Consider the following 18,187-nt stretch of genomic DNA (forward strand, 5'->3'; position numbering starts at 1 on the left):
GAGGGGAAACAAATACTGAATGCAAATAATAAAATAATACAACTACAGTACCTTTCAAAAGTTTGGGGTCGGTAAGATTTTTTAAAAATGTATTTTCACACAAGGTTGCATTTATTTAATAAAAAATATATTAATAAAAAAATAATAAAAAAAATCAATATTGTGAAATATTATTACAATTTAAAACTGTTTTTCTATTTTAATATATTTTAAAACATAATTTATTTCTGTGATGTCAAAGCTGATTTCTCCCCATTGTCACATGATCCTTCAGAAATCATTCTAATATGCTGATTTTCTTATTATTCTTATTATATATTGTAATATATTATTATATATTGCATATATTATTGCATTATTATATGAATAAACATCATAATTATCAATGTTTAAAACAGTTTGCTGCCTAATATTTTTGTGGAAACCATGATTTTTTATACTCATAGGGTTATACTCACCCTCATGTCGTTCCAAACCCGTAAAACTTTCATTCGTCTTCAGAACACAAAGATCTGAGAGTTTCCTGTCCCTCCATTGACAGTTATGCAACTACCACTTTGACGCTTCAAAAAAGTTCATAAACTAATTCATATGAATTGAGTGGTTTAGTCCAAAATTACTGAAGAGACAAGATCGCTTTATATGATAAACAAATTTTATTTAGTCTTTTAATCACAAGTGTTGATCATCTTCGAACCTTCTTGACGCACGAGAACAAACCTCATTGGTTCTTGCGTAAACTCAAACGTGATGCGTAACACACCAAAATGAACCTCATTGGTTCTTGCAAATCAAGCGATCATGCTTGAGCTTCTGTTTACCACAACTGATGTGTGAGTTGATGAATGTTTATATGTGATTAAAATTCAATCTGTTCATCCAATACAGATTGCTTATTACAATCTTACAGAATGCTGCACATTGCAGATAGAGATTGCTTCCCCTCAGAAAATTTGGACTAAACACTCAATTCATTTGGATTAGTTTTACGATCTCTTTATGAACTTTTTGAAGCGTCAAAGTGGTACTTGCGTAGCTGTCAATGGAGAGTATGAAATCTCTCAGATTTCATCAAAAAGTTCTTCATTTGTGTCGTATGGGTTCGGAATGACATGAAGGTGAGTAATTAATGACAGAAAATAATTTTCACTATTGGGTGAACTATCCCTTAAAAGGGGTCATATAATGGTACATGCACTTTTACAAGTTGATTGAAATGTGTGTTGGCAGTGCCTGTACACAACCATCATAAAATGATAAAAATCCATCCAGTGTTTTATTTTTTTTATCTTCTTATATGTTTTCCCCCATCTCAAATCAAGCCGTTCGATTTTGTGATGTCACAAAATTGACGCCCCTCCCACGATTGTTGATTGACAACAGCGTTTCAACACAGACCCGCCCTCGCTCGTGAGCGAGCTGTCAATCATAGTCCGCGCAGACCGGCGCGGTCATTGTTGATACGCTGGAGCACTGTCTATGAGCAGAATGGCGTCTAAGCGATTGTGGTGTTCTGTTCTTGGGTGTAATAAGGAACACAGCAGTCATTTTGATGTTCCTAAATCTGAACCGCTGAAGACGCAGTGGCTGAGTTTGTTTTCGAAGGGAATATTCCCCACGATCAACGTCAATGCTTTCATGTTTGCGCGAATCATTTCACCAGACTGCTTTATAAACGAGAACTTTGAAAAAGGTATTAGCTGCTGTCTGAGTATGTGTTGTTTATGTGCCTAATGACTGTCATAGTCTCACAGACTGGTTATTTTTTAAACAGATCAGTAAAATTTTAGTGCTTCAGCCCTGACAGTTGTACCTAACACTGCATAGATAACGTTACGCATCACGGACAAGCCTACATTTACCGAAAAAAAGTTTTTCATGACCATTATCTGTAACATCAATCTGTCAATGAACTAACGTATACACATCAGTAAACACATAGCGTTCGTATCTCACTACTCTACCCTGCCAGTACATACAAAGATAGATCAAAGTGACATTACGTTAACCAACCGGTTCAAATTGATACGGTTGCACAGATGTTCCCTCAGAGACTCCTGCTGCCATTCTTCAAAATATACCCTCAACTGTTGTCAAGGCAACACTCCACATGTGTTGTCAAGGCAAAACGCCCACAGAACAGAGGGGCGGGGTGAGCAAAGCTCATTATCATTTAAAGACACATGCACTTAAACGGCGTGCTGAAAACAGAGCTGTTTTTGATCAGGTAAAATGAGTGTTATCTTAATACTTATGAGAATTTTTAATTAAAGTATATTACAAACTTTTAATTTAGACCCTAAAGAATCATATTAGCTTGTACAAAAATGGCATTATATGACCCCTTCAATGAATCTACTGACCCCAAACCTTTAAACAGTAGTGTATATAATTTTTAAAAAGAACGTCACATATTTTGTTGTAAGGCTGTGTCCAGTGAAACTCAAGTGTTTTGGTTTAGAAGCTAACCAAATTATGCGGATAACAAGACGGAAAGTTTGTGATGTGGCTTCAACCCCGAAAACCATAAACAACATTATGCAAAAAAACTAGATTCCAATAATACAGGTATCACTTGCTATAAAGGATAAACATGATTTATGTTGACCACAATGTGTTTTGCATGGTGAATACTCAAAGTAATAATATTAATAATTATGTCATTAATAATGTTGCATAATGTCAGGCCTATGCAATTAAGGCAATTACAAACGTAATATCTGGATCTGCATCCTTCAGCAACTGAAGTAACTCATAAATTCAGAGAAACACTCCATCCCTCACTAACATATAATGACAAATGTTCTGCATTTCTCGCACTCATGCTATGTTCCATGTTTCAAAGAGAATGATTAAAATATGATGAAAAATGATGGCAATTAAAGAGCTGATGAAATGCATCTATCAGATGTGCAATTAAAACTGGATGACATGACACTGGAGTCAAATGACAATGCAAATGAGTTCATGAGGTGCTGCATCCTGAATTTAAAACAGTCAAACTTTAGACAAAAGCCACATCATTTCACTCTTACATAACAGGCATGGCAAAGCTTTCTACATACACATATGGGATCTACATTGATTTTGTCATGTTTATTCCCAAACTATTGTGTATGCAGTTCATTTGTGTGGCCGCTTTATCCACAACACATGACATGCTGAGAAATACAGAGACGAGAGGCGAGGCAGCAGGACAAATCCAGCAACAGAAATACCCCAGTCATGGAGGGAGACATGACTGTAAGAGAGAGAGAGAGAGAGAGAGAGAGAGAGAAGGAGGCTGCCTTACCGGACACCCCAGGGTTGGGACTACCTCCTCCATCAGTCTGCCATTGCCCAGCAGAAACGAACAGGAAACAACACAGTTATGCCGTCTTTCTGTCTGCCTTGTTACCAGAAGCTCTATCAAGTACAATTCATCCTCACAGCCTGAATGCACTACTGGAATTTCATCTGGAACCTGCTCAGTTAAAATAAAATCTTATATGCGCTCATATAAGATATCTATTTACATGTTGCGATGACATGTCGGAACTTACAGAAATATTGTGAAATCCAGGGTCATCAGGAAAGCAAAATTCGATAGTCGATACCAGTTGTGCTGAAATTTCACGATACTAGATACCAATTTCGATACCAATTCTATTGAACATACTGCTTTATTTAATTATTAAAGTTACATATTAATAAAAATATTTAAGCAATTAGCCTTCATTTATTGTTCAATTACGTCAACTCAATTAAATCAAATGATTATTAGTAGCCTATATTATTAATTATTATTATTATCAGTCGGTAATAAAGGTAAAAAATGAATTTAGAGCAGCCAGCATTTTCTTTATTTCATGTTAATATCATTCTTTGAATAATATTATCAGTGTAACTGTCTAATACATAGATATACTAAACTGAGTCAGTCACTTTTGACATCGCATGTCATATCTATTGAAAATAGACACTACCGTTCAAAGTCAGTAAGATTTGAATACTGTTATTCAGCAAGAATGCATTAATTTGATCAAAAGTGCCAGTAAAGACATTTATTATATTACAAAAGATTTCTATTTCAAATAAATGTAGTTCTTTTGAACTTTAGATTCATCAAAGAATCCTGAAAAAAAATTCATAGATTTCACAAAAATATTTATTAGCACAACTGCTTTAAACATTGATAATAATACGAAATGTTTATTAGAATGACAGGGTTTTTTTCATTCGATATGATACCGATACTTTTTGTTACAGTTTTAACGATACTAATACTGATTATTTCTTAAATCGGTATGTACTTTTTCAAAATAATGTTCATTTTCATACTTAAAAGGCAAATCACATGACACATACTGGCCATTGATTACAAATTTACCACAAAAGCAAATATGAGCACAATTAAATTAAAATGTGGACAACAATAGGTAACTTTTATTTTAATATTGTGATTAAATAATCAAGTAATTTAAATTATTATAACATAAATATGTATAGAATTAAAAAAATGCAACACCACACCATGCTATGTTTCCTTTTTTGCCATTCTCTCCATCTCTCTCAGTTTAATGCAAAGTGTATCTTGTCACGTCACGTGACACAGGCCAGCTAAATATGTTTAAAAACAAACATTAACAAAAAGTACTGAAAACATTTGAAAGTGATGCATAAACCCACATTTTGTATAATTATCATTTTAATATGGATATTTTTTTCAAGGAATCGAAATCAAATAAATCAATACTTATTATGAGTATTGATATATTGATACTATAGTATCAACGTGCCCATCCCTAATTTCTGAAGGATTATGTGACACTGGAGACTGGAGCAATGGCTGTATTAACAATATTTCAAATTATTATGGTTTTTAATGATGATCAAATAAATGCAGCCTTGGCAAGCATAAGAGTTAAACATTAAAGAATTTTATCGACCCAAAACTTTTGAACGGTAGTGTATAAATATATAGTACATACATAAAATCCATGTATTTAAAATATTAAAATGTTTTTCCATATCTGCCCTAGTTTGATTTTGTTTGACTGCTTTAATGGGCCTATCCATAAGCTTCAAACCACACAACACATCCGAACCTTCACTCAAGAGATGACAGATCAATCTAACTGCTCTTTACAGGCAACTCAAACACACACAGCAGGCTGCTGAGCTTCTTCTGAGGCTGCTTCTTGACATTTTCACTGAGCTAGTGCATGGCATGTGTGAAATGAGCAACAGGTGAAGGTTAATGTGAAGCAGTGGATTGAGACGGACGTGTTTGTGCACTGCATCAGCGTTGAAGGCAAAAAGCACTAGAGAATGAGATGTATGCCAGATGAAATCATGATGAGCTGATGGAGATCAATTTTTACAATTTTAAAACTAGGGACCCCACAAGACACTTCACCTAAAATGGACCGACCGTATTTGAGGACAATACTTAAAAAAAAACAACATTTTAATCCTTGCTTTCAAAAACAGCTAGATAGAGTGCAAGCAAATGCATAACGCAGGATCAACTATTTCATACATTTACAACAGCCTGAAATAATGTATATATATGAGCTAAACTATACAATCTTATTATTTCAGTAATGAACTAGGCTGAGATTTATTTCGGAATCTCTAACTGTGATCCAGTAATATGAAGTCAAGGATGACCTTTCCCTACTTACCCTCACTGTGATGACTTCCTGCGCTGCCACTGTGGAAACTGTGGCAGGGGTCGGAATATCCTGGTGGGAAACCAGAGGGCGCTGTGGAGAAGGGTGGATAGGGGAAGGGCTGGCCGCCCATGGGCCACGGGTTAGTAGACGGAGGGGGGAGAGGGGCCAATGTGTCGTGCTCTGAACCAGCACCACTTGATCCCTCATTCAAGTTTAGTGTAGCCATGTCTAAGAATAAAGGCGGAAATTATAAAGAGGTGGAAACATTTTGTTTGTAAGGATAAATAGCATTATGGAAATGTAGAGATGTGTTGTACTTTGGCAGAGATCTCCAAATGTGTAGTAACACTGTTCAGAGAAGGTGATCTTGTTGACAGTGTGTCTCAGATAGCCGTGTTTGAGCAGGCTGCTGGCATATTTCCTAGCATCACGCCGGTCTTTGAATCCTTCAACCCGTGAGTACAGCCAGTCTACTACATCACCTCCTGTAACATGCGAGATACAGACAGATGAATACCTATACACCATCGTTATTATAGTTAACTAAAACCATAAAAAAAATACACTTTTTCTTTAAATAAAATAAAAGGTAAGTTAAGAAATAAAATAAAAAACATAAAAAAGTTGTTGAGGTCCCACTTTATATGAAGTATCTTTATCTACGATGTACTAACATTTGAAGGTAACACTTTATTTTACACGTTACATGTAGTTACTATAGAAATAACTATTAATTATGCATAATTACATGCAACTAACCCTAAACCAAACCAAACCCTAATCATAACCCTTTAGTAAGTACATGTAGTTACTTAATATTACTGAGTATGTAAATGTATAATTATAGTGTAACAAAGACACCTTCAAATGTTTAAAAAGTATAATCATTTCAATGAATCATTTGATACATTGCACTTATTGTGTACATACACAGTACTTATATTTAAAAAACACCTGCATGTAATTACAGCTGTAATTCATTTCTGTAATTACATTTATATATAAACCTACCCATACCACCAAACCTGTAACTAACCTTACCCGTATCCCACCTCAGTATCAGTGTTTTGTAATTCAACATGAACACAATGAGTACACAATGTACCTAACAATTATTTTTTTATGTAAATATATAGTAGTTACACATCTAATATAAAGTATGAATGTGATGTGACTTGATGTGCCACAATAACTAAAAAAACTGAAATAAAAAACTATAAAAAATATCATACATATTAAATTATAAATATATACATATAAATATTATAAAAAATATCTCCTTCAAAATATTACTAAAAATATAATAGTATCTCAATACTAAAATAACACTGCTTTACACATTTTTAAAACATCATCAACAGTAATAACATGAGTGAGATATTTTCACAGGTGATGAACGCAAAAGACATCTTACCTATTACAGCATTAGATATAGTAATCTTCAGCCACATTCTGTCCCTTATTTCTAGTCCTGAGTCTGGGACCTGCATCACCTTTACAATGGTGGCCATGTCCGTTTTTCCCACTGTAAGCGGGAGATCGTCAAACTCTGTGAAGGACAACAGGATGATTAGGATCATGCTTTGCAACAAAAAAAGAGATGTTGTGATCTGTCGGTAGATGTTGTGAACTGTACCGTTTTGTGGGTAAGATCCTGTTAGTGCAGTAGTGTGGGAAATCCATGCAGCCGGGTCAATGGGTCTAACTGGTTCAGCTTTGGGAGGGGAAAAAACAGGTCAGATAAGTCAGATAAGATGGACAAGTATCTCGTTTATCTGAAAGAAGCGTAGATAAAGAGTTTGTGTGTATTGACCTCTAGGTATTGTAAAGTAGCTGCGAGGTGAAGGGTCCCAGCATTTGGCAACAGTGAGACTGATAGGACTACAGAAGACAAATGGTTAGTTAAAACACATTACATCTAAGCCTCGTGTCCAATGTTACAATTCAGACATGTTTATTCTTACCCATTCTTTGAGACAATCTCTCTGAGGATCCTGACAGCATCGTCATTGCTCATGTTCTCAAAGTTCACATCATTTACCTGCAAGTCAAAATGTGGCATACACACATGTTAGCTTTAAAGGAAGAGCAATATTTTGAGCCTTTGTGAGAAATTCGTACCAAGGTAGGTAAGTTAATTACAAAGGTAAGGTAATTACCTTAAGGTAATTAATTAATAATATCAGTGTGCCAAACTGTGCCATGTTGATATAAATATGCAGTCTAATCCATAACTATAACAGTAATCTGCCTCTCACCAGGGATCAGCAGCTGCTGGAGGCATTTGAAGGCTGTATTTGGATCCAGAGACAATCACTACTAAAGCCACAGAGCCAGAGGCCAAATCTCATCCTTAAAAGCTAATGTAAATACATATAAATATAAAATGTAAGCATGTCCCTGCAGTGTTAAATCACTTTAATACACCACTGGCGGAGCCGAGCCAATCCACTGCATTACACTAATCTGCTATTCGAAATGAAAAACTGATCTATTAGGTGTTTTTAAAGGAATAGTCCACCCAAAAATGACAAATTTGAAGAATGTTGGTAACGAAACAGTTTGGGTTCCCAGTGACTTCCATTGTATGGTCAAAAATACAATGGAAGTCAATGGGAACCAAATATGTTTGGTCTAAATATAATATTTTGAATATAGAAATATGAAATGTTGGGAAAAATGAAATGATACTATTATGAAACTAAAACCGCCAGTAGGTGAAGGCAAGTCGTAATAAGTGAATCATAGAATCATTCATTCAACTGATTCGTTCAAACCACCTGATTTTTTCATGAAAGAAGCAAGTGTCCACTGATGCTGAATTCGGAACCGCATGCTAACATACTACTCTTACTATTTTTGCCATAGAAAGATATAGGAAAGATAGTAAGAGCAGTATGCTAGTAAGCGGTTCCGAATTCAGCACGAGTTTATGAATGGGTCATTGAATCATTGACTCACCCGGATCGTTCAAAAACGGTAAATCATTCAATAACATTCAAAAAATGTATATCACATTTTAGAACTTCATATCTTGAATTTTGGGGGCATTTTTATTTATTTTGGTGGCATTTCCAACCTTGCACAAAGCTATTTTACGTCAACACCAGACTAGCTTGCCTATTGTTAAGCTTGACGGCTATTGCCTAAGTTAAGCTGGCTGAGATGTGGTATGTGGTAGTGGTATGACATAATAGTTGGAATGACATGAGGGTAAAAAGATGACACAATTAAAAAATTTGGATGGACTAGCCTTTTTTTTATGATCAAACTACAACTACATTGCAACTTTAAACTTTCTTTAAGCTTATAACACAGTAATTTAGTTTTTCATGACCATTTCCCACCATCTCTCTGAACCTTTTGCTTCAAACTGAGGAGCATTTTTCAAAAAGCTGATGTTCTGCTCATATAGTATTTAATGTCGCATGCTTCAACAACAGCCTCTTTGGAATGTGTTTTTTACACTGTCAAAGTTTACAAAAAACAATCTGTCCCAAAATTGTTAAAACCAGACTAAACAGAAATGAATATCCAGACTACAATCTACCTGCAGCAGCATGTCGCCTGGCTCTATCCTCCCATCTGCTGCCACCGCTCCTCCCTTCATGATAGAGCCGATGTAGATGCCACCATCTCCTCTATCGTTACTTTGGCCCACTATACTGATGCCGAGAAAGTTATATTTCTCTGTGCAAACAAGAGAGAACACGGACGTGATGAATTTGTGTCACGCTGTACGTGTACATGCAAAAGGCAAGCTGATCTTACCCATATTGAGGGTAACTGTGATGATGTTGAGGCTCATGGTTGAATCTGTGATACTACTGAAGGAAGATGACTGTGGATACGAAAGCAAAGGAGATACATGAAACCCTAAGAAGTCAAATACATGTATATATGTATACATATATATGCACATACATACATATACACACACACACATTTACTTGGCTGAATGGGAACAATAGTATAACATAACCCACACCCTAGCCCAAAGGTTTTGGGATGTTTTGTCAGATTTAGCTCTTTTCTGGATACAAATTTGTCCCCAATATGTGGTTAAGTAGGTGCACACACGCAAGCACACACACACTTCTAACCCTGTCGATTTTAGCCACTTTGTGTCGCCGGCGCCTGCGCTTATGTCTCTTCATTAACTGAAAAGAAGAGCTCTGCTCTGTGGAATTGCTCAGCCTGAGAGAGACAAACAAAGAAGAGAAGAACAGATAGATTATTGCATTTACAATTTGAGCCAAGACCGAATAAGTCAGTTAGAAATCTAGCACACAGTATGTCATTCCAAACCTGCTAGCATCCTCATCCTCCTCGCTGTCTATGAAGGAGCTTGACTCCAGCTCACTGCTCATCATAGAGCCACTGTCACAGCCCATGGCCGAGTCCCTCACCACCCGCTCGGCTTTTGTGTGACCGTTCACACGCGGGACTAAGAACAATCATGCACACAGCGAGCTTGTGAATGTCTTGTTGAAACAACAAAACACTAACAAAGAGAACCACATATTTGGATATATTCATGGCTTGATCGCACCTTGAGCGACAAACTTAAAAAGAGGAAAACATACACTCCTGTGGGCGGGGCTCTGCCTCAGGGTGACATCTGATTGGCTGGAAGGCTCTGGTGAGGCGGCGGCATCTCAGTGAGCCGGGCTTTTGGTATCGCCTCTGGTGGAACCCGAAACACTCCAGGAGAGTTGGGCTGCCAGTGCTTCTTTCAATAGGCTGATATCGTTCTCTCATACTGTCTGATATGCTCACTCACATGCCAGTCTTTTGAATTTTAAGGCAGTCTTTAGTACTTTATTTATTTTGCACTTGCAGTCATTACTAAATTAGTTTGATGAAAGTTTGATTAACAAAAGACAGGCAGTAGAACAAAGGAGATGTGGTGGAAAGGAAAATTGATAGTGAGGAAGGAAATGCACAAGACTAATGGAGAACAAAATATGTTTACATATAATTTATATTATGGTTTTTTTATTCAGGCTACAGATTTAGAGCAAACAAGCTAGAAAAGATGGCGGTATAGCTTAATGCACAGCTACATCTAGCAAACTAGGCAATCCATTACAGAGCCATGTTTGACTTCAGGCAACGAAATGGAAACAAAGTACTCAATACATCACCACTATTTGTGTAAGCAGCCTGTTTAAACCCAGACTATAGATATATCACATGTTTAGCAGGATAATATAACAATATATCACATGAGTGATGCACAAAGGTATATTATGTTGCAATCTATTTTAAAAAAATTCTTTACATGCTGGTTAAAATTGTAGTTAATTCATAGTTTCATTTATTTCATTCTTTAAGTTTAACGTAAAATAATAAAATTAGTTTAAAAAAATTTAAACACAGGATACGAAAACAAGCCAATTATGAAAAAAAAATTTAAATCATGTTTTAAGGATGTTTCAATCTTTTTTTAAATATTGTAAAAAATATAATGAAAACTATGTTATTTTATTTTATTATTATATTTGCTGCAGTTTAACAACTCTAGCATTCTGTATTAGATATCAGTTTTCTTCTTTATAATAGATACTATTTTCACTTGCTCTTGTTACAAGCCAATTACGCATGTCTTTCTGATAAGTTAATATTTAGCCTAGCACTACGAAGCATATGAAATGAATACCCGAATTTTGTTTATTTTAAAATAAAATACTTTTGTAAAGTGAAGTCGCCTTACCTCAGAAAGCGCTAACGACAGAAGAGCTTCTCTCCGCCGGTGCACACAAATAAACTACTACACAGACAGACCAACTCCCGCGGGAGCGCGCGATATGAATTTATTATCCGCCCCTTCTGCTCGCGCTCTCGCCAGACGCGCACTGTCATTCATCAACAGCAGCGCGTGGACAATGAGCGCGCGACAATTTCGATTTTTGCAGTCTCTGCTCGAGCGTGAAAATAATCATCATGTACTGTGCAATTATAATTTACGAGGCAAAGTTTGCCCGCGTCGAGGGGGTGACAAGCCTCTAAACAGAAATTTGATGATAAAATATAGTCTGAAGTGTGACGTTAGCTTGTATGTGTGGAAATAAAAAAATAAAACTGTTTGTTTCGCCTGACTAACTGTTTTCTGTGTAGGGTGCACAAAGCCACATCCCACTGTTTGTCTTTTATTTAATTTCTTTCTTTTTACTTTTTATTTTATTCATTTTTGTAACCTCTCTGTATTAGTGTTTTATATGTGTAAATTTCTTTGTGTTGTGTGTTTAGCATTAAAAAATTAAATAAAAAAAAGGAAAATAAATAAATCCATATTCCTGCTTTGCATTTTATTCGCAAATAGGAAAGGGCCACAGTACAAAATTCAGTCAGGGGCCCAGAATCCCTAGCTACCGCCTGGCTATTCCCAGAGGAATAGTGCATCTTGTAAACCTAATATTTTTTTTCTCCTTTTTGTCCTATTAATTCTGAACTCAAGGAGTGTTGCACTGTCACCACTGACACTGTCTCCAGACTGGCCAGCTAATTAAGCCACACTGATTAATGATCAGCGGGAACTAATGGGCCAACAGAGAGACCTGCGCTACCATCACAAACACAGATACATTACCGTGAGAGGTCTGGGTGTGTTTGTGTGTGAGAAAGCATTTGTTTTGTAAGGGTGAGGACTATGTTGAATAGACGACAGGAAGGGTGTGTGATTCTTCTCTGTTAACGCCTGTTGTCGTAATTAAGTATTTTACAAACATTTTTTGCCATTGTACATTGTATTAATGTGTCTTCATTTGTTATTTGTGCAGTTATGTATTGTGCAAACAATCAATGGAAGCTCAAGAACAAATACAGAACAAAGAAAGAAGAGAAACACAATGTACAATGAGAGCGTATGTAAATGTCATTTAAATGACAGATTGCTTTATTTGTATTCTTCCGTAATATTAATGTGAGAACACATTTAAAAAAGATGAAGTCGTTTCAGTCTGTCATGGTAGGTAATTGGATAAATTAAGACTTTATAAATGAGCTAAAACCAAACAAACGCATACACAAAAAGACAAAGATGAAAACACCACTATACACAAAAAGAGGTGACTTTATGACCTCAGTTTGAAAAGACGAATATATTTAGCACACCAATGAGGCAAATATCTTACATAAGAGGGCGTAAAACATTTGTCATGCTCAGAGTGGAATCAAGCCATGATTATATCAACTTTGTGTACGAATGCAAAATAAAGTGGCATGTACAGTAGGGATTTGGTCACCTATGCAGGGTCCCTACACAGTATGGAAAAGTACAGATTTTAGTAATTTCCAGGTCTGGATAAGTATAAAAAAAATTTTAAAAAAAAGGTGACTATTGAAAACTAAACTATTGCTCCATTTCAGTTTTCTAAATATAAAAAAAAATTATATATATATAAAAAATAATAATCATTATCGTACAAGCCGAGTGTTTTCATGGCAAAAGTTAAGTGATCGTTGACCAGGACTGAATGAATTCAAGGCGCACATTTTCATTACGCGAAACTGTAAGCCAAACCAGCAAATGATCAATTTGAGTCTGGAAAATTCTAGAATTTTGAAAGGGAAAACTTGTAGGAACCCTGCCTTTGATAAAAGTACAGTATTTAGGAATAATCTCGTAGCTACACTCACATTCATCTCTCCTCCGTCTTGTCCTTTCTCGTTCCCGCTCTCTGCGGTGGCGGAGGACAGACTCACTTCCAGTTTCTGTGTCCAGACCGTCTCTGCTGTTCACTGCATTAGCACTGTAGCAAACACACACACACACAGAAACATATGCAGCATGAGCTCTGAAAAACATTAGACACACTGCAACAGCTGTATTATCTGATACTCATAGGACGTTGTATGTGCATGTGAGATATACATGTAAGCGATGGAATGCAGACTATTTTAGCCTTTGTGAGAAGGGCAGAAAGGGGAGTGAGCGAGAGAGAAAGAGAATAATGGTAATGACACATAGGGGGTTTCATCATGAAAAATCGGTTTTTGAATTACACCCTTGGGGCAGGCAAGTGTGTCTTTGTGCAAGCATGAACATCTATATGTGCTTTCAGTAGAAATCTGAGTGAGGTGAAAGATTTATTCCACCATATAGTAAAGATGGCCTATAAAGGTGTGTGTGTGTGTATACAGTATACACACACACACACACACACACACACACACATACATATATATACTGTATATATATATATATATATATATATGTATATGTATGTGTGTGTGTGTGTGTGTGAATGATATATGACCCCTAAATGTGATAACCTTTTTTATTTTTTTATTTTTACCTTATGCCAAAAATTTGTTTGTCCTTTCCGGAAGATATAATACTTTTAAATACACTGTAGGTCAAATAGGACATATCCTGTACAAGCAGTAGAAATTACATTTTTAATGATTAAAAAATAGTCACTTCAGTTCTTGCTATTTTAATACAAAAATGTTGATGTAAAAAAAAAACAAAAAAAACATGTTTAATAATTATTTTAATTATTAATTTATTTTTTTTATTATAATGTTTGTATGAAACATACACTATAGGTCAGTATAATTTACTTTTTTAAAGAAATTAACACTGTTATTCAGCAAGGATTCATTAAATTGATCAAAAGTGACAGACAGTAAAGACATTTTTAATGCTACAAAAGATTTCTGTTTCAAATTAATGTTTTCTATTCATCAAAGAATCCTGAATGTGACAATGATAAGAAATGTTTCTTGAGCACCAAATCAGCATATTAAAATGATTTCTGAAGGATCATGTGACACTGAAGACTGGAGTAATGATGCTGAAAACTGAATAAATAATCAATAAAGAATAAAGTTTGATCAAATAAATGCAGTTTTGCTGAAAATAAGACTTTTCAAAAACATAAAAACCAAGCCCAAACTTTTTAACGCTAGTGTTTTACAGCATATTGTTATCATTGTTGTTCTAAAAATGTGAGGTATACTGCATGAATGCAAAATGTGATACAAATGTAAGCAGTGAGTCAGTCAACCAATGTTAGAAATTAAGGACATGACATAAAAAAATTATATAATCCAATGAGTTTGTGCTTGCAGTTTAAAAAACGGCCACAAGAGGGCAGAAATATCACAGCGACAGCACAAGTGATCAACATCAGCTTATCCTCACATGTATCCAGGGACGGACTGGGGCTAAAAAACAGCCCTGGACTTTCTCCCAAATAGGCCCATCATCCGGCCATTCGCCTCTAGCCATGTGCGACGTGCACACTGCACTATAGCCAGGATGTCCTGATACTATATGCCACAATACTGTAGCCTATCAGACAAGGTATTCACAGCAAGTAACATCTCAAAACCAATGATGATAATTGGGGTTGTGTTTATTAATGAAGCCTCAGCCTTCAAATAAAAACAAAAAATGTAATGCCATAAAATACAAATAATGAAATGTCACTGGCTACAGTAACCCCAAATTACACAAACTTGTAATTATAAAACATATAGTTACTATATACCAGGGGTCTCCAACCTTTTTGTGTGCGAGGGCCATACCTCAAGGGATAAAATAATCTAGAAGGAATTTTTATTTGTTATACTCCAATATTTATTATACATAACATGGTGAAGCTTTTTTACTTTTCATCATCATATGGGAAATAATAAAATATCTTGATATTCTGGTTCAGACTTACAAGCGTTTAAAAAAAAAAAAAAAAAATCCTGAAAAATCCTGAAAATATTTATTGATTGATTTTTTTTGTTGATTTTCTATAAACCTATTGTATGTGTTATCAAAAACAGTAGCCCAAACATTTAGTATAAATATAAATGAAAAAAAATAAAAAATAAACTGCCATAACTTCTAAACAAAACATTACTGCATTAGGCTACATTTAATACATGACTATATTAATATAACAGCATTTTTAATATGAATAGGGCCTACAGGCACATTTCTGCCAAAAAAGTTTGTTTTACTAAAGTTAATTCATAAGTTGTGGTGTGAAATGTCTTCTAACTGGTTTGTTCTCGGAACAATGTATCGCCTGTTTTTTTTTTTTGTTTTTTTTTTTTGCGTCAATATGTTGAGAATATCAGCGATGTTTCATCTGGCTTTTTACAAGCTTAAATCACATAGCAATTTGTGGGTTTATAATAGAGATAGAGAATTCTGCGCTGAATTTAAGTTCTCAGTTGATCGCGCAGCTCTGTGTAATAGCCTAATGTTCGCGTGATCGAGATCAGCCCGCACAGCTGCTTTTGGCCGCGATCTGTTTTTTGTCCCGAGCTAATAATGCGCTGCTCAGATCAAACAAGTTTTGTTCCGCTTTTTGAGCGTTTGCCATTTGATGTTTCACATACGCAACGCAAATGACAGCGTATAATCAAAAAGAGTTGGGTAATTTTGTAGAGACAAAAGTTCAAATTGAAACGTTTAGTTGAAAAGGTCGCAAAATTATACAATTTTTTCCGAAGTCTGGAACTCCGACAGCAAGTTAGGGCTATTTATAGAATGTGTTTAGCGGGCAACTCACAGGCACCACGTTGGAGACCACTGCTATTCAAATATAATGTAAGCAAATTTAAAAGTGCAGCCTTATAAAACTAACTTTCCGTCAGTGGCTATAGGCCGACTCTTCTTCCTCAGTTGTTGTTTTTTACACGTAGCATATAAGTGATCATATTAGTGCCCCTGCTGTTGGCGGTTCATATTGCTTTATTAGACTTTTTTTTTTTTTTTTTTTGTGCCGACGGCCTTCGGTTGGACGGCCGTTCTGGACTTTTCCAGAACGCACAGATTGTCAGTCCGTCCCTGCATGTATCGCTCAATTCTCACTTCATCAACACGAAACAATGGGTTAATTTTAACTCGCATTATTCAGGATATCATTTGGCATTTTTTCAAGTAAAGAGTTACATTTGTATGCTGCCTTCATATATTCTGCTGTACAAGTATAATCCACACATACGGTTTGTTTTGATTTCTTGCCTTATAAAATGAACTGGATGTGTGAGCGTGTGACTGCAATAATAATGTTCCATCCATTCCACACTGTAAAAAATGGTTGTAACTTTTATAGAAAAAACCCCGGTAAAAATGCTACAGTAAAAACCTGTTAACTGGTTAATGAGTTACCTTACCACATACAGTGGAAAAACTGCAAATGGTTTATATGCAATTTTACTATAATGTCAAATAAGTTTTTTTTTTTTTTTTTTTGCTAGTAAAAACTGTAAAAGAATATTTTACAGGGAAAAGGTATTTTGTACCATGCTTTATATTATACCTTATTATTATTACTACATCAATCATGTCCTTGTACATGTTCACTATTTTTGCTATTTCTCTATTTATACACATTCATACACTATCATCACTGTTCAGTGCCCCTTTTCTATTTATATCCCTTTTCATCTGCACAGTACTGTTCTTTTGCCTTCTGTACACTATTTGCATTTTCACAATATATTACCATTTCTGCTTCTGGTTAGATGCTAACTACGCATAATTAGTCTAGTCTAAAGTCTAATCTAGACATTTTCTATGAATATGCACAAGATATCTCTCCCTGGTCTCTCCTATGTTTAATATATTTAAAAAAAATGATATTTGGTCATGCCGTTAAGCAGTGAAGCAGATTTACAAAGGTCCCTTCTGGATGTTCTGTTATGGGCAGATACACCACTCATTGTTTACCACAACTCCCTTCAACATTTGTGTCTCATGCTTTCTGGATGACTGAGCCCAGTGGGGGAGCAAGAGCCAAAGGGATTTGCTCTCTTTATGCTGTTGATTTTCCTACATCCACAACATCAACATGCATGTGTGTGTGTGTGTGTGTGTGAGAGAGAGATTATTATGTAGATCAGGGATTCCCAACCGGGGGTAAACGTTCCCCAGGGGTTACTTCAGCAGGTTTCAGGGGGTTCTTGGAAAGTTTTTGATTTTGCTTTAAAACTGAAATTGCTCATTCAAATTTTTTTTTTGAGTTGTCAACACAAATAATTAATTGTGATTTAACACACATTCTTTTTTTAAGGCAAGACACTACGACCAAAAAGTTTTAATTCCTATATATATTCTGAAGGTTTTTACAGAGAGGTTTGTTCATATATCATTTGCCTGATTTTATACATCATTTTATTCTTAAAAACATGGTGATTTATTTTTTTATTTTTTCTGGCTGTTGACAGAATTTTCTGATTTTGGAGTGATAAAAAGAGACATCCATTCAGTAAAAACCTCGGACCCTAACAAGTCAACAAAATGAAACAAGATTTTTAAGATTTTTAACCTGGCTTTATCTGGAAATGTATGCAAATTAGTGCATATTTAATTAGATGTCTAATTTGCATATTCAAACATTTTAGAAAACTTGTAATACAATTGTTTTCCATTTAATGTAATCAATCAACTGGGGAAGTATGTTAATTTTTGTCCTATTTACCAAAAAAATACCAGACATGCCTTAAAAATGAACTAATTTCTGGTTTGATGTCGATGAAGGGATTCTTGAGCCTTTCAGTAGAAGTACATGTACAAA

General features: G+C 35.3%; 1 protein-coding gene across 2 annotated transcripts in view; it reads right to left on the reverse strand.

Annotated features, from left to right (window-relative positions):
* Nucleotides 1–18,187, reverse strand: part of dvl1b (dishevelled segment polarity protein 1b) — a 35,111-nt gene that overhangs the window by 2,491 nt on the left and 14,433 nt on the right. Inside the window, exons 4-14 of one of the 2 annotated variants that reach the window (XM_084396007.1) lie at nucleotides 13,299–13,411; nucleotides 9,966–10,104; nucleotides 9,761–9,854; nucleotides 9,429–9,498; nucleotides 9,208–9,347; nucleotides 7,622–7,698; nucleotides 7,471–7,538; nucleotides 7,294–7,371; nucleotides 7,072–7,206; nucleotides 5,975–6,142; nucleotides 5,667–5,885 (exon numbers count right to left, since the gene is read on the reverse strand). In XM_084396007.1, coding sequence (XP_084252133.1) covers nucleotides 5,667–5,885; nucleotides 5,975–6,142; nucleotides 7,072–7,206; nucleotides 7,294–7,371; nucleotides 7,471–7,538; nucleotides 7,622–7,698; nucleotides 9,208–9,347; nucleotides 9,429–9,498; nucleotides 9,761–9,854; nucleotides 9,966–10,104; nucleotides 13,299–13,411 — 1,301 coding nt within the window. Of the gene's footprint in view, nucleotides 1–5,666; nucleotides 5,886–5,974; nucleotides 6,143–7,071; nucleotides 7,372–7,470; nucleotides 7,539–7,621; nucleotides 7,699–9,207; nucleotides 9,348–9,428; nucleotides 9,499–9,760; nucleotides 9,855–9,965; nucleotides 10,105–13,298; nucleotides 13,412–18,187 lie in introns of both variants that reach the window. The other variant, XM_084396006.1, reaches the window with a different exon arrangement.

The sequence above is a fragment of the Rutilus rutilus genome (genome assembly GCF_951802725.1).
Source record: "Rutilus rutilus genome assembly, chromosome: 22".
In the NCBI taxonomy this organism is placed as follows: domain Eukaryota; kingdom Metazoa; phylum Chordata; class Actinopteri; order Cypriniformes; family Leuciscidae; genus Rutilus; species Rutilus rutilus.